Consider the following 23,397-nt stretch of genomic DNA (forward strand, 5'->3'; position numbering starts at 1 on the left):
AAAAAAAAAACCCGGTTACTGTAAATAAATGCTTCGACCATCCCCGCAGATAAAAGTATAAAGAAATGTGTGCTGTTTAATGACAAGCTGTTTATTGCTTTGCTCTGAAGCTCCTCCTCTGTTCGTGGGTGATGACACGTGTCAATCACTTACGCGTGAGTACCTCAGTATGTAAATGATTCGTGACGTCACGCGTACAGCGAGAGAAGGACAGGCAGAATGGCTGCACAGTGCCGTAGCTCCAAATGCACGGCAGAGAGGAAAGGATTCCGGCGGGAACTAGATTCCTGGCGGCATAAACTGGTCCACTGTGTAGGTAAGCAAATGTACCTTTTCATTTGCTTTCGACCTTTGTGCTTTGTTTCTGGTGTTAAGTGCATTTAACAGTTTAAAACGGTTCACTACATAATCAAAATGTACCCGTGCTCAAGTTCAATAGAAGAGGTACCTTTCCTGTCTCCATTTTCTTTGTCTTGACTCCTCGCTGTTCCGGCGAACATCTTGTACCCCCTCGGGAATTTATTGCTATATAGAAATGATATGGCTTTGCAGTAAAGAGTTCTAAGCGAGATTCCTGCTGCATGCATAGATATCTTTTTTCTTATTTTTAAAGTTGGTACTGGGTTGTATTCAGCTTTAAGATGGAGAGTCGTGCGGTGACGGTTAGGATTTGAAGTTTTGTTTTTGTTGTTTTTTTCAAAATGTGTGAATTCAGCTGCCATGGAGACGGTTGATTTTTGCCAGAGGGAGGTCAGTGTGTGTACGAGCCAAAACTGCCATCCTAAATTGTGGGATCACGCGTTCGCTTTGGTTTATATACAGCACAGATCCCTTTCTCTCGCAATAACAACAGTCCAAAGTTTGTATTTGAGTGGGTATATTTTTGCACAGTGTGATGCATTGTTGGTATGTCCTATGTTTCTGATCAGTGCTGAAGTATATCTATACCATTTCTTACATATATTCTCTCCGCAACGATTGTAAAACTCGTTTTCGGAACGGTTTTGCGTTTGAGATTATCAGTAGACTTGAACTTCGTTGCAGTGACAGCAGTGTTTGTTCAAGAGGTCTCGGATTTCAATGACAAAAGCAAATGCGGAAATGTCGTCTGCGCATCACCCGTGCGAGTCAGAAATGCAATTCTGTAATGCAGCCTGTTTGTTTTATATTTGTTTATTTTGACATGCTTGTTAAATACAAACGGTATTATTTGGAATTATTTTTAATTATGTAAATTGAACTTGTTTAACTGGATGATAAACTGTGGTTACCCAGTTCCTATAAATAAAACTTTGATAGTGAAGTGTTCCACAGCATTGTAAAATGTTTTTGGGGAATTGTACAGTATCACTTGCCTGTGCCATCAGCCCTACCAACGGTACCACCCTTCCCACAGGTTAGATTTAAAGTAGCTTAGACCTGTTAATCTTGACGTATGGATTGCATATGTTTTATACATGAAGAGAGTCAGCTATGACCAAACGTTTTAGATATCCTAGAATTTTAGAATTGAGACAGTTATATTGCAAAAGTCTGCCAGAAGCCATAACCATAACAATACTACAGTTAATGTTTAATTTTGAAATGTCACATTTCTCAAATGTAATTAAATATGTTGACAACATTATTCTGGGGGTTTCATTTGACTTTATGAAGCAAATGTAGTTAATTTTAAAGGGTGATGCACAACTTTTGGCCATAGCTGTACAGTACAGTAATGGATCACAACCTATATTTTCTATTTCAGTAGTTGACATGTAATGTGTGTGTATGATTAAGATTGTCTGTATTGATTTGCAATCTAATTGCAGGCACTGACAAAAAGATTTTGTGACCGTTAATTTTATTTAATGAAGAAAATTAATGTAGAAAATGAAGAAGTTGAATATACATATATTTACTACTAAAAAGAAAAAAAACAAGAAACTTAGTTTTGTACACATATAGGGGCAGAACAAATGGGTGATTACAGTAAATGTGAAAGGAAATTGTTAATTACATTTTTTTAAATAATTGTACTGTGCAGTGTAACCATTTTCTTTGAGGCAGATGATAAACTTAAACACGGGTGTCTCCACCTTTTTAAGTTTACATTGTGTAATTTGAACAAATGTATGATCAACTGCCTTAACACAGGCACAGTAAGGTATCATCCCAGTAATAATAATAATAATAATAATAATAATAATAATAATAATAATAATAATAATACAAATGAAGGTCATACATTGTATCTACCAAAGAGCATTTTTAAACATCTGCTGTACCATAGTTACACTTTTCATATTGCATTTATTAACCAAAATATGTTCATAAAAAGAAAAAAAAAAGGTGGTTCTTACTTCGGGGTGGTTTGACTGTGGTCAGGTTAGTGGTATTTATTCGGTAGGATGTGAGGCCATTATGGACAGCACTGATGTGATAGAAGTTTGAATCGGCTCCAGAAAAACCTTTTGCCTTTAGGAGCCAATGACTCCTAGGCCAAAACTAATTGCTGGGAGTCGCTTCAGGAGCAAGTTGGCTGCAATCATATTCAACTGCTTAAAATACAACTAAGTGACTAAAGTTATAGTAAACCATAATTTAATGTGTGTCCTCCCTTTTTTGTTGCCTTATGTTGAATAAATAAAATGTTTTCCCTGCAACAGCTGACCCTGCTTTAGTACAATACATGCTACAGTGCTAAAATGATACATTTACCATTTTTCATTATGGTAACAACTTAAATTTACTGTGCCTGCTTTGGCTGAAGAGTTATCAGCACATGATATAGCGCAAGAAGCTGCTGCACAATTAAGTCATCCTCAAGCCTATCAATAAACAACTGAATCTGATATCAGGGATCGATGTGGCTGCTAAAGAAGATACAACAAATGATACAAGCCTGTTTGTGTTTATTCAACTATTTGTAAAAACAACATTGGTTTATTCGTTTATAAAGATAGCTTTTTTCAGCTTCATACCATAACCTTTTCACTTATGTGTTTTTTGTTTTTTTACTTAATTTACTGTGTTGTCATTTATAATTATTTTCTGTATTTAGTTTTCACGCCATTTTATGCAACACTCAAACCTTAAGTGTATTTTAATTTTTTGTTATTGTTCTAAGTTTGGTCACCAACCATGCTACATGATGTTGGGATTACTGTATTCTGTTGATGTTATTTGCTGATGGTTTTCCAGACATTTTAATTTGATCTGATTGTTACCGTCCTTCTTGCCCTTTCAGTAACACAGGAGATGTGCTGGCATTTTTTTTTTAATTTTATTTACAGACTGATATCATAGCGCATTCATAAATACTGACTCATGTTTTTAAAGGGAGGGACTCCAGTGGTGCCCATAAACACCCAGCTTTCCCTCTAAGCTTTTTAGATACTGAAAAACTTGCCATTTTGACAGAGGGTAAATTATCATTAAAAACCTTCCGCCATGCCCATTTAATATATTTTTGTTGCATTGTACAATTTTGAAACAATGTTCCATCACAAGTATCTCAACAATGGTACATATTTTACACTTAACAGGGTTTTTATTTATTTTGTCAAAGTATTTCCATGCAGAACTTTTCTGTGAGGAAGCCATTGTTAGCTGAGGTACATTCTAGTTTAGCTAATCACAGAGAAGAAATAACAAATCCCATCCTCCAGCCAAACTTCATTACCGCTACATTTAAAAAAATTTTTTTTTTAACTTTTCGAATGTTGGACTCACTTGTCGATAGGTGCCATCGTTACTATTTATTCTCACCCCTAATGCATATGGGTAGCGTATACGTGCAACTACTGTTATAAACTGAAAAAAATGTTCGTCTTGCTTCACTCTAATACATCCCAACAGCCCTATGTAGTCAGGACAGTCCCGGTTTCCTAGCTAATGTCCTGCGTCCCGATGCATAGGAATAAAGCCATGATGTTTACACATAGACAAAAACAATTCATCGTCTGTTTACTGTCATTCTGGTCGTGCAGTGTTGAGCTGGAGGGGATACGTCTATTATATGATGAGTATTTTTTACGTATGACCCCTCCCATGTGTATGATGCGTATACCCCCCCCCCCCGAGGATGAGCATCCCACTGAACAGTTTCCAAATGTTTGTTCCGCTCAAATCCTGGGGAGATATTTGATGCATTCACAGTTTTCATCTCTTTTGTAATGTAAACTATCTCCTGTGACGTCAGACCTTTGGTACTTGCCTGTCCACCTGAAGTTGGGGCCCATCCAAATTTCCATTCCTAGCTATGCCCCTGATACACAGAGCACAAGCTAATTGTGTGATTTATAAGTTTAGGCAGCATTCATTTGAAATGTGTTGGTTCAGTGAGACCTTAAAGGAAAATGATGCGGAACGGCTGTATTCGTCCCATCTCTAATAAATCGTGTGTGTGTGTGTGTGTGTGTGTGTGTGTGTGTGTGTGTGGGTATATATATATATATATATATATATATATATATATATATATATATATATATATATATATATATATATATAGAATCTGTGTTAATGAGAACACAGATGGAATCAAAAGAATAACGTGGAAGTAAATTACTGCATTAAGCTTGAGATTTATGTATTTGAAAGGAAAATGTGAAACTTTAATTGTCAGTATAGGCAGTGACGTAACTGGTTTCAAAAGTGAGGGGGGACAGTTTATGTAGCTGGGTTATAAATGAGGCTGGGTATTCTGTAAGGGATAAACAACGAGAAGAGTTGAATCTGTAAAAATAATTCACAATTTGAGTGCGTTAAATAAATGCAATCATGGAAAATAAATGGAAACCTTCTTAAGGACTTCAACAATTAGACAACTTTGTAGACTATTTAACGTCTGTATTAAAACACAAAAGTACTACAAACACAGACTACTATTTTATTTATTTTATTAAAGAACATATTGCCACCTAAATGTTCGCTGTTTGTATCTCGCGATGATGGCAATAATAAAATAACTTAAATGACGGGTCTGTAGATAGACGGATATTTTACAGTACAGTCATTTAACAATAAGATCCCAATGTTCACACAGAGAAGATTTGTGTTAGTGAAACCATGGGCATAGCTGTAAATACAGAAGTGATATTTCAAAATGAAAAGTTATGATTATTTGTTTTTTAAACCACTCGGCACCCTGCCTATCTGTTGGCTTTGGAGCGCCCCACACTACAAAAACAAAACAAAAAATAGAGAGAAAATACAACCCGTTTTTAAAGTCAACAATACAATTAAAAAACAAAAAACAAAACTTCTATTCCAATTAACACAAACTCAAACCGAATAGGTGGGGGGTGGGTGATATGTGAGATTTTTATATATATATATATATACACACATACAAATACAAATACAAGAAACACTGGATCAACACTTCAATCAGCTCTTGAGCCTTTATTTAAAAGCTTTAGACAGCAAAAAGTAAAAGCATCAGATTATGCGCGCATACGTAGTGATCTCTGTGGAATGCTATCTGGAGGGTCAAAATCTCATGGGACAGAAAACAGGCAAGCACGCCATTGTGCAATGCCTCACTTAAACCGTGCCCAACTTGTTGGAAATGTTGTGTACTGACTTTTATATAGATTTTATACAGTCTGTTATATATTTTTTGTTGCAACTTTATGTAGAATGTAATAAACGAGAACCAGAATTTGTGAGTTTTTTCCCCTTTGTTTTACAATGTCATTTGCACGTTTTGTTTTATTTTGAAGTGTTTAAAGTTCAGTTTTTCTTTGTTTGTTCAGCTATAAAAAGGCACAAGTAAACCTCTTGTTATGACTTTATGAAAACATGTCTATGGCTACTGTTTACTGTGAAGAAACGGCAATGGCAACGAATGGGGGGGGGAGTAAATATCAAATAAAATGCGGTGTCAACTTTATGTACTATTTGAGGAATAGACAAAACAACGTTTAACTTAAACTGCTGTAGTTAATTCAGTGCAAGTCCTACACAACATATTCTTTATTCTTGGGATATTTTTCTACCGCAACAGTGTTACTTTACATATTGTATCATCTTGCTGTAAAATAAAGGCGCACACACACGGGCCACGCCCCCTGCCTCTGCTGCTATGCTGTCTGAGCAATATCATGACACTTATTACTTTTTGAAAATAAACAGATATTTAAATTGAGCGAATAGCCGAACACGAAAATCCTGCGTTAGACCCAGCACTAGAGAGAAAAAAATCTATAATTTTTAATAAGTTTATATTTACATTTATTAAGCCTGTCCTGAAATCTTATTATAAATGCAGACCAGTCAATAGACTGGGTTCTTAACTGGTTGCCTGCTCATAATTACCTACTACTCTGTAAAATAATAACATAAGAATTCTTTCCGATTAACAATGGCATATTAACATCAATTATTAATTACATTTAATTCCACTAGTTCCGAGACGTATAAAAATACAACTAATAAAATAAGAATAATTAACCCCAGTCACTGGTATAATCAACATGTAGATAAATACATAAAATGTTTACTGTTTAGCAAAACCGATTCTTAAAACATTTCTACCTCATACATTTGACATATTCACACTTAGAAAAACAAGGTCTGCAAAATATTTTACAGCAGTAACGGGGGTTTTTAAATGTGTGTTGTTTTTTTTTTTTTTTTTTTTTTTTTTTTTAATTATCTGTATTTCCCTGGAGAGTAATTTCAGTCTCACTTTTACATGAAGTGATGAAAATGCTTTGGGTAAAGTGAATCTTCTGCACCTTGAGGGGATCATTCGCAAGACAACCACATATACAAGCACACAATGGCTTTCACTGTTGTGATAAAACTGTCACTGTGCAAACTGGAGATTATTATTTTGTTAACTTTAATTATACAGGGCGATTTCATAGATTGCACAATATTGTCAGAACTACTGCTCACACACTGACACGGACATGTTTTTGTAAATAGTTTTGGAACCAGAATCGAAGTACCCGGTTCAGAACCGATTCTTAAAATCTCCTCAAATTCACATCACTAGATAACAACAAAAATAAACTCTGAAATGTAACATAACATGGCAACAGGCATAAATGGAACGGATGCTTCGTTCTGATTGGACCACATTACATTTGCATGACAAACCACGCAAAAGGCAGTGACGTTGCTGTGCAGCAACAAACATTTCTGACTTGATGTATACACGATCTTATAGTGCACAAGTCAGTGAGTGCAGCACTGGCACATTGTGTGTAAGTAGTTAACCCCTCCTGCCCTCTTGGATGTAAACGCCCCCCTTTGGCTTCAGAATGCCCCCTGGGGGGGCGGTTGCGCCCCCGTTGAGAAACATAGGATAGGAGTAATTTATTTATGAGTTAAATAATAATAGTAAACTCTGTTGGGTTATGGAATGTACTGGAATGAATGTGCATACAGTGGGAAAATAAACTAAAATGTATTGATTTCAGGGTAGCATGCATACAGAGTGAGTTGTAAACAAGGCAGGAGAAAGTATTACTTTATGGAGTGCAGTGAACACTTGTTCCTTTTATTATGATGTTGCCAGGAAAAAAAAAAAGAAACACTTGTTAGGGACACAAATGCCCTGTAAATAGTGCCGACCTTTCAGTCTTGTGTATCTGCAATTTCAGCTTTTGTAGTGAAGGATAGCTGATGCTGTACAGGTCAAACGGAAGGCTCTCGTGGGCCACCAACTGAGTAACACTGGCCTATACTGATTTTAACACATATCTATTAGGAGCTGAAGGAAACTTGCATTTAGGGCCCTTTTTTGGATGTGGGTGGCTATATTACAAACTTTACCTGTAGGCTGTTTGATGCGGCACTATGAAAAGTTTTTTTTTTTAATATTGTAAAAATAAGATACAGTAATGTTTATTGGATCTTGAGGAATATTTCCTCTGTTAAGTTCCTAGCCCTATCCACCAGAAAGTATATGGTTTTGTAGATGTATTTAAAAAATATATATATATTATTTTTACTTATATAAAGTAAAAATAATTAATCCATCCGTACAGATTCTGCTTCACTGGCATAAAATGGGTCTGGCATTCTTTTGAACAATAATTGTACTTAAACCACTCAACCTTGGTCAAGGAACATGCAGTACTATCCAAGAAAAAGATAACCCAGCAAAACATCTGCGCTCTATTCAAGGACTTCCAAATTTTCTTTTTCAAATTAAAATATAGGAATTGTCTTGAACTCCCTTCCAAATAGTTTAAATGTTGTAAATAATTACAAAAAATGTGACTTGTATTTTTGTAGATTCCTAAAACAATCTTAGTTTGGGCATGCATGGAGCAGTGTTCCTTAATGGGTTAATGCCTGACACTGGATAGCAGGGCTTGAGAATTTGGTGATTGCTATTGGTTTTGATACCATGACCATTTTTCAACAAGAAGAAAAACTGACTTTTAAAGTGTCAAGGCCCCTGCAATGCAAGACTGGCAGTAAAGGTGTGTGGAACTGGTGACCATGCCTGGCATTAGTCAAGTCCTGATCTGACAGCATACTGTAACAGACAGCTCTTATGATTACACTTGCATAGTACCAGTTTCTTTTTTCGGTAAAAAACAGTTTACTGAAACATGTTTGTTCTGCTATTTTCGATATTATATACACCAAAGCAAGCACATTGTTATATTTTAGATATTTCATTAGCATAACGTGAGAGCTAAATTTAGTGAATGGCAGTTTATTTTACACTTTTTGTACAATTCACTTAAGCCTGAAATAACCAGGGTTTGAAATAAACAGTGTTTCTATTTCTCTGTGCGTGTCCTGCGTAAGTGTGTGTGTGTGTTTGTATGTCATTCTCCTATATATATATATATATATATATATATATATATATTATCTATATAGATATTATATATATAATATATAATATATATATATTTATATAATATGAGATCAATGATATAGACAATGATCCCAAGCACAAGGCCAAAGCAACACTGGAGTGGCTCAAGAACAAAAAGGTGAATGTCCTACAGTGGCCCAGTCAAAGTCCTGATCTCAATCCCATTGAGAATCTGTGGCACTATTTGAAAATTGCGGTCCAAAAGTGTCGTCCAACCAACCTGAACAAACTGGAGCAAATCTGCCAAGAAGAATGGGCCAAAATCACTCCGACACTGTGTGCAAAGCTGGTACATACTTACCCCAAAAGACTTAAAGCTGTTATTGCAGCGAAAGGTGGCTCTACCAGTTATTAATGTGTGGGGGTTGAATACTTACGCAAGCAAGATATTTCAGTGTTTTATTTTTCTTAAAAATATTTCCCAACATAAAACCAATGTCACCTTACAATAATTGATTCTGAGTTTCAGCATTTAAAAATAAAATATCAAACAGAACGAAATTTCAGTGTACCATTTGTAATTTTGTAATATAAGAGAATCGGTCAGGGGTGTGGATACTTTTGCAAGGCACTGTGTATGTGTGTGTGTGTGTGTATATATATATATATATATATATATATATATATATATATATATATATATATATATATATATATATATATATATAATTTTTTTAATTATTTTTTTGAGCTCAGCTCAAGAGCCAGCTGCCCAATGTTTCAATATGTTGTACATGTCTTTCTCAAGGGAGCCTGTGTTTGAATCAAAACATTGGAGGAAATAGGTTTTTGACAGCATGGCAACTACTTGTTATTGTTTATATTCTAATCCATGAGTTATTCTTGCATGAAGTAATGGTGTTCTATATATTGTGACATTATTTTTACTTTTGTCTTTTAAATCTGTATTAATTCTAATTCACATTATTTTATGTAAACTTATATTTATATTCACATGCAATGCTGGCTCTGAGGATCAGCCTTGATTTGGCCTCCCCAGCACATCAGTATGCACAACTTTTGAATGAATTTTGTTTGTTTATTTATTTAAATGTTATGTTTATTGGAGTTAATTAGTTCATTCTTTTATGTTGAGTTCTGCTGGCATAATCGTGTTGTCTATTTATCCATTTACTTTTTTTATTCTTTATATGTCGCATTGTCTGATTTTAGCTGTTCTAATACTACAAACTTTACATCACTTATGTCATGTCCTTGACTGGTGAAGTGCTGTACTATTGGTTCATTATTATTATTTTTTATTTCTAATTAATGAAAGGTGGTTCTGAATTTTTATATAAAGTTGTACCATTCTCTCCAACATATTTTATTTCATCACACTTTTCACTGGCTATTCCATAAACAACATTGTTATTTTTACAGTAGGTGTTAGTATTTAGAGGGTATGTGTTGTTCTTATGTTTATTTGTATGTTTTCTTTTGTCCATGTATTTACATACTTTACATGTACTAGTGTACGTATTTGTAGAACCTATTTTGTCAATGTATTCTTTTATGTTTGCTATGAACTAAAATATCACCTAAATGAGTTTCTTTTTTGAATGCTACAACTGGGACCTTAAATACTTTTTATAATTTTTTTCTGAATTATGTAGAATCTGTGTTGGTGTTTCCAGAATATTTTAGAAATATTTGGCAAAAGTTTAGTATGGTAAGTCATTACTAATGGGACTCTTGACCTTTTTATCTCTGTTTTTATAATCTAGCAGATCATCTTTTAGTTTATCCACATTTCTAACTCAGTCTCTTGATTCTTTCTTGTATCCTCTTTTTTTTAGATTTGTTTTTAATACATTTCTTTGTTTTACATAATCACTTTCTTTAGAGCATATTCTTATTCCTAGACCCTTTGGGATTGCCCTTTTTAGTGTGTATTGGATGTGCAGAGGACATGTGTAAATACTGGTGCATGTCAGTAGGGTTACAGAAGAGGTCTGTAAGTTAGATTTGAAGAGCTTTTTGCCGTCGGAGACGTTGCCCAGGGGTCACTACGAGGAAGTAGCTCTTCTTGACCCCAGCAGTTAAGCATAACGGTATTCGACAGACACACAAAGAAAAAAAAAACTGAAAGCACTGAAAAGAGCAGAAGCAAAGTGACTTAAATATATAGGGATAGTTATAGCATTCGGAACGGAATTTTGCTAAATTTTGCAATTTTGTGGGGTTTTTTGTACTACACTGAAACACAACATGGCGGCCGTTGGGATACTATTCTGCAAGTTTAGCTGTCATTAGATTGATCGCTTTTTTTTTTTCATCTAAGTGTTTAATATTTTATCCTAGTTATTGTAATGCTAGTAAAAAGCTAAACTTCATTTGTGGAGTACTGTAAATATGATTACTCTCACATGACATTGCTGGACTGTTGCTTAACTGTTTAATATTTTTATTGTTATTGTAATGCCAGCAATAAGCTACCTATGTCTTTCCAAAGTACCTTAATTTGTAGTCTGAACTATACTAAATGTAATGGTCAGTTTATTTTAATTTAGTATTAACTTTATTTTGATAGTTTTGGAGGAAACACAGATAACAAGTTTCAATGTCTCTATTAGCAGAGACAAGGGATGGCAGTTTACATTTTTCAAAACGTTAGGTAAGTGAATAAATCTTTTTATTAAGGCTGTTGCGATTTACCAGATTAATCAACTAAAGAGTTAATCTTAGATTTTATATAATATATATAATATATTATATATATATATATATATATATTATAATATATAATATATATAGATATTATACACACACACAAAATGATGTGCATTCTGGGTAGAGAGAAATGCATGCTGCTATCTAGGAAAGTGCTGTTTTGAAGCGCACTCTCTCCCCGTATGTGGTAGAACACTGTGGTTTTAAGCTTATGTAAAAAGGGTTTAAAGTTGTGTCAAAATCATAGTTGTCTTGTTTTGTATAGGAGTTACTGACAGTGTGCTACATATTAGGCCTATACATATTTGGAACTGAAGTGCTTATCTCTGTTGATTTTAAATGATTGCCAAACATGTGTCTGTAAAGCTACTCGTGTGCATTGTAATCGGAGCTGTGGTAAAATCCAGCGTAGTGCATTCATCCTGACCAACATAAACTGTTGATTTAGTTATAAACTTTGCAGTGTTTTTTTTTTTTTTTTTTTTTTTGTTTCCGTGTTTTTGCATTGCTAAAATTTTGGTGTTCAGGGGTTACCCCAGAGTGGTTAAACAGCACACGTAACTGCTGCTCTGGTGCCTCAGGGCTTGTTTGACTGAGTTATCCGGGTAGTAGGACGGAAAGGTAACATTTGTTATATTTACTAAAATAAAACTAAATAATAAAATTGTTTTAAAAAGACTGTATACCCGTTGTGCTTATTATTTGTTTATGTTTTAGATTATTGTTTTTTTGAAGCATTAGTTACTATGCAGGACAGCTGCTATAAGATCGTTAAAAATTACAATTTCTGAGTACTCGAATCAAACGCCACTCTCCTCTACATTTAGGGATGTCACGATATACTGGTTTTACGGTACATTGCGGTATAAACTGCCACGGTTTTGAAACCGTTTTTTTTTATATTGTAAAGATGTTGTCATCTCCTCGAGTTGATAGTGTTGTATTTATGTATTGAAAAATTTAACACAATTGTATATCATTTAAAAAAAAAAGTCCCGTAGATGCAGTTTAACTTTGCAATGGTGTCACCCCACCTTAACATTTCTTCTTTCCTTTCTGTTCGTTGCTGTTAACATGCAGTCCAAAAAAAAAACATCTGCAGGCGCCGTCTCCTCGCACTCTGCTGAGAGATCAGTGGGCGGGCATTGCATGTCTTAAAACGCACTCGATTGGTTATTGCTAGGTAACACTTTGCTTCTCAACTCGGGGTACTTTTTTTGAAACTGTACCTCTTGAGTAAGGAGGTTTCAGCTAAAGTACTTTTCGCTCAATGAATGGTACCATAGTTGCAATAAAAGGCAGAATAATCTGGTTACCACATTTCTTTTTTGTCCCTTTTATTTACTATATAATTTTACACAACAGTCTGGGACTGACAGATTGCTGAGACAGAAAATCAAGCAGGCTTCATTCTGAAAACTTGGGTGCAAAGAATTAAAAGGTAGTATTTAGGAATCTTTTGATTTTTAGTAGGTAAAGTCATTATAAATAATACAAAATAGTCTGCACTGTAAATGTTTGTCACTTTACTATTTACTTCCCATCTCAGCAGAATTGTGTGTGCCATTTAAAATGTTTACAATATGAAAACATTAACCTCAAGAAAAAACTAGAATTAATTATTAACTAAAAATGATCCAAAGGGGCTCTTTATAACTTTGTCGCTTTGCACTTTCTTTTGTGTTTTCCTTCGTTTTTTCTATTGCAAGTAAGAAATGTATCAAACACCGAACACATATTCAACCAGCCGCTATTGCTGTTAATAAAATGCAGGCGCGGTAATAAACAAAAAAAAAAAAAAAACGTCAAGGAATGATGACTGTTTATGTTTACCAGAGCATTTATACTTATAAAAAACGCAGAAACACTGTGCTTCACTGATATGACAAGCTGAGAGCAGCACAGACCTCTCTCCAGGCAGATTTGCCAGACACCTGCTTCTGCTATATAGCAGAGTGGAAATCCACGCAATTGGAACAGCGCATGCGTACATGTGGAAAATGTGGACATGATAGATTGCGTTTTTTTTATTTTCATTAGCTGTTCACTTTACACAATTGGCTAAAATAAATACAGGTGAATTAAATGGAAGTTAATACTGACCGGTTGCACAGTTTGCATTCAGCTTTTTTTTTTTTTTTTGGTCATCTGGGCATTTAACAAAAAAAATCTCAAACAGGAGAGGGGTTTCAAGACATTTCTTTCAATACAGCTTACACTATACAGAGATTTGCCTCTGGTTAACACGAGCTGGAGGGGAAGGGACGGACGGTGCTCATTTTTTTTTAAATTAAAGTGATTAGTGTTAGCGTATATTTTGTATGTTTCAAACATATTCTACCATAGTACTTCTCTTACAGTGTCTTGTACACTAGGTATTCAGTACATATTTTACTGAAGCACTACAACCACTATAGGTATTTAAACATTTCTTTAAATATGCATTATACAAATACATTTTGCATGACAGTTAATGAGTGATTTAATAGTATTTACACATTGTCAAACAATTTCTGTTAACAAAGAAAAAAAAAATACAGTGCATGAATGGCGTCTGACCAAACCTTCAAAGGTTTAAAACAATCTTCAAATTCATGGCTAGTGAACGAACCACCTAATACAGCCCTAGTCAGTTGTAGTCCTCTTTCAGTACTCCACTGAGTCCACCAGGCTGTCTTTGAAAGAGCATTTGTAGATGACGCTTGAAAACTTCAAGCGATGGACAGTTTTCACACTTTGCTAAGTGACGTTGGGTGGGGAATACATGAGATAAGATAAGCAATACTGATAGTGATTCAAAGGCACTTCTATACTGGCATTCAGTTGTGGAAGCTTAGAACAAAACATCAGCTTTACTTTCTGGTGTGTTGTGCAGACACACACACAGCATGTACACCACTACTGCCTACCAATGCACACTCCTTTGGTTTCAGCTCTGCAAATTTGTAGAAGCCAGTCTCAATGTCAGGATGCTGTAATTTGAAGAAACAATAGGCCTCTAAAAGTTGCACTGACCAAGCCATTTTTGTTGGTGTGCCCTCCTTCCTGATTTCTATTATTGTAAACAAAAACAAAATTTTTCTTTCTGGCCATGAGTCGATTAACATCTTCCCTCTTGTAGAACAGTTTTACCATTTGAGCAGTCTCCTCTGTTAGCGTTCTCCCCCCCCCCCCTAATTTTTGGATTTGGATCCGATGGGCATCCCTTCTCTTCCTGTAAAGCCTTGGTTGTCCTGGACATGTGGTAGGTAGCACCAAGCTCGGCAGCAGCCCTCCGTATAGACCAAGACGTTGGAGCAGCTGTTAAATACTTGCTGACTTCGACTGATATTTTGACTTGCATTTTTCCTTCAGCTGGGCCATCATCTCTTGATATGCCTGAGCCTGCTCCTTAATTGTTTTCCACTTCTGTTTGTGGGAAAATCTTCCTTAGCTTTCTCTTCATTGCTTCTCTGACCCCTTCTTTACCTTCTAAGCTGCATATACCTTTTGTGACAATTGCCTTCTCTTCAGTGGAGATTCTTGTATTGCCTCTAAGGCCTTGTTTATTTGTGAACTCTCGTTCCTTTTCAGCTTTGAAAATTTTGTTGCTTTCAGGTTGTTTGTCTTGAACAGCGTGAGGGCTGGATTCTCTGGAACTAGACTCCTTGGGGTCACTGTGTTGAAGATGATGTTTGGTCTTGGTCAGGAGGACGATGGGCTAGCAACTTCATACGAGGGTTACATAACTTCTGGCCATACAGAGTTCGGTTCTGGTAGTACATGATCTGCTTCTTTGTTAAGGTGCGACCTTTAGTGCAGCACACTCTAGGTTGCTTTAAAAATAGGTCACAGCATGCATTGATGTCTTTAACACCAAGAAAGTCATTGGAAGTACTTGCCATTTATGCAGCAAATTGTCTTCAATATCAAGTAGACTGCAAATCTGCAAGAATTTTATTTGATGTCATTTAATGTCAAGAATGTTAAACAAAGGTTTAAGGACACATCTTAGTTGAGTTATATTTGGGTTTTCTTGTTTTTCACTTTATAAAGGGCACATTTCAAAACTGATCTGTATTTAAACCTTTGCGGTCCTATGTTGGACCAGGTCCGACATTACAAGTTTTCCATTCCAGTCCGATGTCGGCACAAGTCTCTAGTCGTTTTTTCTGCAGAAAAAAGCTGAGAAAACCTTTCAATGGCCAAGTCAGACCTATAGGAGCCAAATGAAGCCGAAAAAAAAGGCATATCTGATAGACCCATGCACCACAGATGACACGGACATAAACAAAGGAGATAGCTGCTTCTGCATCCAGCGCTCAAAGAATAACAGACATGCTGAGCTTTTTGAGATGTTATAGTAATAAAATAATGACTTAATAATTTTCAGTGACTTTTAACTTTAACTCTGGAAAAAAAAAAAAATTTTAAACAACGCGTGTAAATAAACCTGACACGCCTGACAAGTGCTGAATAAATGGACTGTTGAGGGTTAATTCACCTGTGCTACACTTTAGTCAAGTGTTAATTAATTAACATGAATCTATTACAGCTGCACCAGTTCACAGCAGCTTCAATTTAACAGGTGGGTATACCCCATTACAACTAAATATTTTTGTTTAATTGTGTTAGGTGTGTAATTGCTTCACTTAGAAATAGGGTGAGACAGCACAGCAGCTATATATACGAAATTTCCTAACTTTTGGGTTTTCAACGTTTACTCTAAAAATTGGGACAAAGGAGTCCCGACAATACCTCAGTCGGGACACAGGACAAAGCCCCTAATATCGGGACGATCCGATTTTTATTGGAACGTCTGGTCACCCTGCTTAGAAGATTCACCTGACACTCTGCATTCAACTCTGTGCTGTGCCTCAACCAATGGCAGGCTCGAAACTTGCAGGAAATGTAGATAAGGGTCTAGGCTACAATCTTTCAAACACTGACAAAAATCCAAGGGTACACAATTTGACCTGGTTGATGTCAAAGATCAGAGAATCACACAACTTTATCTTAAACTTCACAGAACCTTCCATGAAATGAGAATATAGTGCTATTCGAGAGCTTTAAAGTGGCACCAACACTACCTTTCTGTGTCAGTTATGGAGGAAATTTTGACCATGGAAAGGTTGGGTGGGGGGTCCAAAATGGGTCAACTTTTAACTATCTCATGAATGGGGTGTCTTTCAGGCCTAACAGTTACACTGTAACCACTTCTCCCAAAGGCAATCCTGCATGGAAAACAGGGGTGATATGTTTACTTTAACTGGTTTCAATCAGAATTCTAGCAGTATTCTGAACACGCTGCAAGCGGGATACCACATGTTTTGGGACATCAGAAAAAGTTCTTTACAGTAATCAATTCTAGTTGAAACAAAGACATGCATCTTTCGGCATCAGATACATCAAGTTTGGCTATATTTCACAAATGATAAAAATATACTTTTAGTAACTTCCCTAATACGAGTCTCAAATGATAGATGAGGGAGTGAGTGTATCCCAGGGGCACATTTTATATTTTTAAAAACCTGTGACTGTTGTGTGATGGTGAAATGAAATGTGAAGGATGGTATGCAGCTACAGAGAAGGTTGCAGGGAAATAACTGGGTGGTTGCTGTGCTTGAATAACGTTGCTTTCGCATTAGCAAGTAAGCTACTATACTTTTCATTTTGCTTCACATGCAAGGAACAAGAAGACAAGAGCACATCATGGTACATTTATATAAAATTGTCTGTTTTGATAATCATGCTTCGAGTACCTTTTGTGTTTTTTAAAGGTTTTTTTTTTCCAGCTTGTGTGTGTTCTCTTTCATAACACACTATATACAGGAGTTTTCTATGCCATTAAGGAAATCTAAATTTCTGAACTCGGAGGAAAAATCTTCCTCAGTCACATCTCAAGTGTGTTATGTTAAACAATTGTTACAATATTCAAACAGATGATAGTAGTAGCAGCAGTGTATGTATTGTGCATGTTATGTTTGTATATGTATTTATTCAACTACATTTCTTTGTACTTGCAGGTTTTGAAAGTATACTAGAAGGGCTCTATGGGCCAAGGCTACTTAGGGACCTCAGTATATTTGAGGGTAAGTTTTGAATTTTTTTAGGGTTTCTAGGTCTGTTAGTACCGCAGTAAATACAAAATACTATGTTTTATGTATACATGGTCTGTCTGCATATCTCCTAGAATTGTTGATGTTTGGCAGTTAATTAAGAGAGAGGTTTAATATTAGGAGCTGTCATCTTACGTAGACACCTAATCAGAGTCATGTGCCCCAGTAATCTCTCAAATGGTAAAATGTTACTGGAAACGGTTCTACTTAGGGAAACATGCTTCCATGCTATGCTAGAAAGGAAGCATCCAGACCAGCATGTTTTTATTTTCTAGATTTGATTGTGGGTAATGCACAAGAAAAATGAAGCTGCTTTAAAGATGTGCACCTGAGCACAATCCTACAGTTGGAGAGATACACTCACTCACACACTGGGTGTGTCATAAACAAACATAGACCACAATTTCTCAGAGAAATAGAGACCACTTTTTTCCTTCTTTTTTTTTTTTAAAGGTAATGAAAACCTCTTCTATAAGCATCAATTAATTGCTTTTGTGATCTGATAGTTAGAAAGACTTGTATTGTAAAGTGATTGTTCCAGTGTAAGTATTTTATCTATTTGGTGTTGGCTAACTAATAAATTCATATCCAGAACTACATCTGCTCTGGCATTTGTTTAATCTGAAGAAAGCAATACTGGGGGTGTGGCTGTTCTAAAAAGGGCCATGAAGTACAAATTGTACTTCATGGTATTTAGGGAATTAAACTAAATCTAGCATTCCTAGTTAAGATGTATTGTCCATACTTGCTATCCAAGAAGCTGATGGAATCTGCAAATGGGAGCAAAACCTAAGGAAATATTTAGCTAAGATCTATCAATTTTTTATAATAATAATAGTGCTGCTGCTTAGAAGTGATCACAGATGGACCAGTTTTTCACATTCTTTCTGCTTTTATTTTAACATAATTTATGGACATGTAGGACATACTGTATTGATTGAAGAAACATTTTTGTTGGTAATCAGAACTAAATGTTGTGTATTTATTTATTTTTCTTTAGACTGTGAACCAGATGAGGTGAATGATTGGTCTATGGATGAAAACTGTTCATTTTGCAGACTACAAATAGAGAAAGTCAATGTAAGTGTATGTGTTAATAGGGTAAATAAAAGAATTAGGCATGTTCTTTACTTACATGTTTAGCATGTTTGATAGCTATAGCTAGCATAATTACATGTTCTCCATTCTAGGCTGAACTTGACCAAAATGTCTAAACCAAATTTAAATGCAACACTTGTTCTGTTTTGCAATAGATAAAAAAAATACTTTGGTTTGTGTAAGGAATGTTATCATGTGATGGTGTTGCTAATCTAAATAAGAAGAGACAATTAAGATAACAATGTGCTGGTTACATTGAAATAGAATACCATCGATATCAATACAACACAGTACAGGAGTGGAAATAATTCTTCGATTGCACAGCAGTTTGATCCATCCCTAGTTTTACTAGGAGTTTAATAAGACACACCTGAGCGTGTTACCTATAAAACGTGGCTAATCCAGCTCCTATTATCACTTGTAATAAGTGGAACTGTTTTGTCTTTTAAAGTCTCATTCCGCATCCTGGCAATACTGTGTATCCAAAAATGTTACTGCAAGTAAAAAAGAAAAAGCCTGTATACACTGGGAAACAAAATCATTAGACTGATTTTAGTTTTCTAAAGGAATTAGTCAAAGTAACATCTGAGGGGCAGTCCAACGTTTAATTAAGTTAACCAATTACAATAGAATGTATTGTGTTTTCATTCATGTAGGCTTATTTGGCTCATTTCTGTTCAACTGTAAATTTTCTTCTTGCAGGATACTATTCCCACTCTTTGTTCATCACAGACTCCTCCAACAGAAGAATCTCTATCTCAGGGCCAGTCTAACAGTGAGCAAATTGAATGCCAAGCAGAAAAAATTCTTCATGCAATCTTTCAAAAGAAAGGTAAAGTAAACCCTCTGTTACAGTCGTAATGGGCCCTTTTTCAAATCTCGAACAATGTGCAAGATAATGAACGTAGTTTAGTGAAATACAATTGTTTGGTGGCTTGATCGTAATTTTTGTATTGACTCTTCATTTAATATCCAATTATTGTCAGTAAATTATTTTTTTCATCCTTGAAAGTGGTGTCCTGGCTGATTTTATTAAACTGTTTACAAAAAGCTAAAGATTGATGGATTTATTTTTTTTGATCAATTAAAAAGTATAATTCGGTGCTTCTTTTATATTGAGTGATTCAAGGTCTTTCAAATCTTTGGTATCCTGAAAAAAAAAGTCAGTGTACGTGTTTTGGTTTTATAGTGACTATTTAAATATTTGTTACTACATTAATGAAGTTTGTTTGTTTATTTGTGTCTTTCTTTAATAGACCTTCCTCAGAACTGTGATCTGAACATTCCCTTAGTTGCTCAGGAATTAATGAAAAAAATGATTCACCAGTTTGCTGTTGAATATGCTTCAAAAAGCTATCAGATTCAGGAGACAAATGTGTCATGTGTGGATTTGGATTCAGTTTGTAGCAGTCTCCAGCAACCACAAGATCAAGATGGACCGTTGGACCTCACTGTGAATAGAAACCAACAGAATTTTGAACAAGGTAAAAATAGTAATACAGTAGTGTCTGGCTAAGAAAACACTCTTCGAGAAGCAAGCAAAGTGTTCTTTAAGACAGAGTTGATCACCGGACACAATATGCCAAGGCCAATCACAATATGAATGAATAAGTAGAAATGTGTTTATTACTTATGTCATGATGTGTGTGCATCAACGTGTGACTAACAGAATAAGTAAGAGAAAAGCAATAGGCAAGCTTATAGTAATAAACTAACTGACAAACTAAATTAACAAAGCACCCCTCCATACGGTAAAAATGCAGCATCAGCTCCTACGTTAATTATGAATATGAGAATTAACATAGCTATTAGCAGCGCCTCTACACGTTAAAAATAAATAAATAATGCAGCTGCAGTTCTAGATTACTCTCGCGATGACAAGTCAGATTTGAATAAACAATTTTACTTATCGGGTTACAGAACAGTACTGTATCAGTTTTGAATCGGTTCGCAACGAATTGCTATTGGTGCAAAAAAGGTGTTCTTTTTAGCAAAGTTTCTGTTCCTTTAGGCAGAGCATTTACAATGGGTAAAGGTTGTTCGCTAATCTGAAGTGTTCTCCTAAGAGGTGTTCCTGTATGCAGAGACTACTGTTATAGTTTACCATACTCTTACCAATTAAACAAAAGTTTGACTTCTCTTGTATTTTTGTATTCATGTTTTGCAGTAGATGGGGTGCTTGATCTGTCAAAGAAAACTAGTGCCACTTCTGTGTCAGTGTCATTAAATGTAGCATCAGGGTAAGTACCATTCAACAGTCTATTTCAGAGGTGATTTATGTTCAGCTGTTAGACAGTTTGGTTGGAGCCTTTTACTTGATGCGTTTTTTGTTTATTTTTTTGTTCACTTTAATTTCCCAGGGCAGTATTAGGCACTCATGCTTGTATACTTATTGGTTTTATTGAAAACGACAAGCACACTTACTATGACTTTCAGTCTGTTATTGAATTTTAGTTACTGGGTCTGCTGATGCATCATTTTTGCTGCCTGTTTTATGAATTCCTTTGCATTTTTAAAAAGTAGTGAATAGTGACAAACTACAATTGAAGGATCTCAAATGGTTTTATTTATTTATTTGTGTGGGACTACTTTTTAAAATATTTGCAATAAAGATATATTGTGACTTGAATTATATGTAGATTAAAAGCAGAAATTTCAAATGATTGGTTTTTTGTTTGTGAGCTTTTTGTGTTTGTTTAACTGTAGTGCATTGTGTGACAAAGGGGTTGACTCTTTTATTACTTGTTCAGCGGTAACGTCACATTTCTGACAGCATAGTACAATACAGTATACTCAACTGTACCATGCAGCTTATCAGAGAAAATGTTTTGCACTTCAAGCAACTTTGAAAGGATAGCAAGCATATAACGCATACACAGTCTGATGGAGGGTTACCATAGAAGTTTTTACCGCATGATTGACAGACTGTCCTACCAGGACTCTAACCTTTGCAACCAATAAACAACTGCCACAACTCAGAGACACTTAAAACAATGTGAGAAGCAGTGATGTTACCTAAACAAGGACTGTAATAAAGGAGTGGACCCTTCCCTTCCATAGCTGTGTGCCAGTCTGTCATGCATCAGCTTACCAACGTTTCATTCCATCCATCCTAGGAGACTGCAGAAGGACAACTATGTGGAAAGAAGCACTGAGTTTTCAGAAGGCTTGCTTTCAAAAGCCTTGAAAGACATTCGGTCAGGAGCACTTGACATTCACAAAGCAGCCATACTTTACGGCATACCTCAAAAAACTTTACTTCTCCAGTTGGAAGTCTTATCTGAAGGAAAGCTTACAACTTTAAAAAAGATCAGCCAAGACGCTCGGGATGACTACTTTTCAAAAAGCAGAGAGACTCATCTTGTTCTGCAAAAGGTGGCTTCTTGGGCCCGGGCTCAAGCTGAACGTACAGAACAGGGAAAATTCAACCTAATTGAAAACTCAGAGTTGAAATTCCCAACAGCTTCCACTTACCTCCACCAGTTAACTCTACAGAGGATGGTCACTCAGCTAAAAGAAAAAAATGAAAGCCTTCACTACGAAAGTTCAACCAGTCCTCCTGTACAGTTAAAAATCCCTCAGGTACGAGTCAGTTCTGTGCCCAAACCTCAAGTTGATATCTCTGGTCTTGTGGATGTAATGTATCAAGTTTCTAAAACTTCAATACCAGAAGGGTCCGCTCTTCAAAAACTCAAGACCATACTCCCTAAGCAGAGCAAAACTGAATGTTCTGTACCTCTTGTCCACTCTGGTATTGATTCTTGCCTAATGCAAGGTGACCTTTCTCCATTGTGTCTTAATATAAAGAATGGTTCAATTGATGAATATGATGATCTGGATAGGAGGGATAAGCAGCCAAGGAAAAAGCGTGGCCGTTATCGCCAGTATGACCACGACATCCTGGAGGAAGCCATATCAATGGTGATGGGTGGGAAAATGAGCGTCTCTAAAGCACAAGGAATTTACGGTGTACCTCATAGCACTTTAGAGTACAAAGTAAAAGAACGATCTGGAACACTGAAAACCCCACCTAAAAAGAAGCCCCGCTTACCAGACGCTGGTATATTTGGTGTGAATGATTCAGGGACAAGCAGCTCCAAACACTTGTAGATTTATTTGTATTGTTCTGATTTTGAACACTCAAACCTAGACAAGAAATATTTAAGTAAACACTTTAAAAAACAAACATGCCTTTTTAAAAAAGAAAAAACAAAGTTTTATTCAGGTTTTTCACTGTGGATATAAGTATGTGGTGCACTGTTTCAGTTATTGCATTGTTATCCAGAAGTATTCAGGTTTAATTTAATTAAGCTTCTTAGAGCATTAGTGATTGTTGTGCAGATTTCACATTTGGTTAAATCCAGACTAATAGTCACTTACTACTAAAACTAGCTGGTGATTAGTAGATACTTTATTCAAACATATATAGAGTATGAAGTAATAAAGAATCATTGGAAGATACTACTGTATACAATGCTGTTATGAGAAAACACTGATTACTGATTGGGCAGCATTTTATTTTCAGTCAATAGAAATCAAATCAAAAGGCAGGCAAAAGAGAAAAGCCTGACTGAAGTTGAAGGTTAATTTAACCAAACCAAGTGTGTGTGTGTGTGTGTGTGTGTGTGTGTGTGTGTGTGTGTGTGTGTGTGTGTGTATATATATTATATATATATATATATATATATATATATA

General features: G+C 35.6%; 1 protein-coding gene across 5 annotated transcripts in view; it reads left to right on the forward strand.

The window, feature by feature from the left end:
- Positions 1–207: 207 nt before the first annotated feature.
- LOC121324392 (ligand-dependent nuclear receptor corepressor-like protein) overlaps positions 208–23,397 on the forward strand; it is a 77,663-nt gene continuing 54,473 nt past the window's right edge. For 3 of the 5 annotated variants that reach the window (XM_041266200.1, XM_041266190.1, XM_041266180.1), the window contains exons 1-6: positions 208–316; positions 17,512–17,577; positions 18,605–18,684; positions 19,405–19,534; positions 19,959–20,186; positions 20,870–20,942. In XM_041266200.1, the coding sequence (XP_041122134.1) occupies positions 220–316; positions 17,512–17,577; positions 18,605–18,684; positions 19,405–19,534; positions 19,959–20,186; positions 20,870–20,942 (674 nt within the window). In that variant the 5' untranslated portion in view covers positions 208–219. Of the gene's footprint in view, positions 317–17,511; positions 17,578–18,604; positions 18,685–19,404; positions 19,535–19,958; positions 20,187–20,869; positions 20,943–21,773; positions 23,206–23,397 lie in introns of those variants that run through there. The other 2 variants (XM_041266211.1, XM_041266222.1) reach the window with 2 other exon arrangements.

This window comes from Polyodon spathula, chromosome 1, assembly GCF_017654505.1.
Source record: "Polyodon spathula isolate WHYD16114869_AA chromosome 1, ASM1765450v1, whole genome shotgun sequence".
NCBI lineage: Eukaryota > Metazoa > Chordata > Actinopteri > Acipenseriformes > Polyodontidae > Polyodon > Polyodon spathula.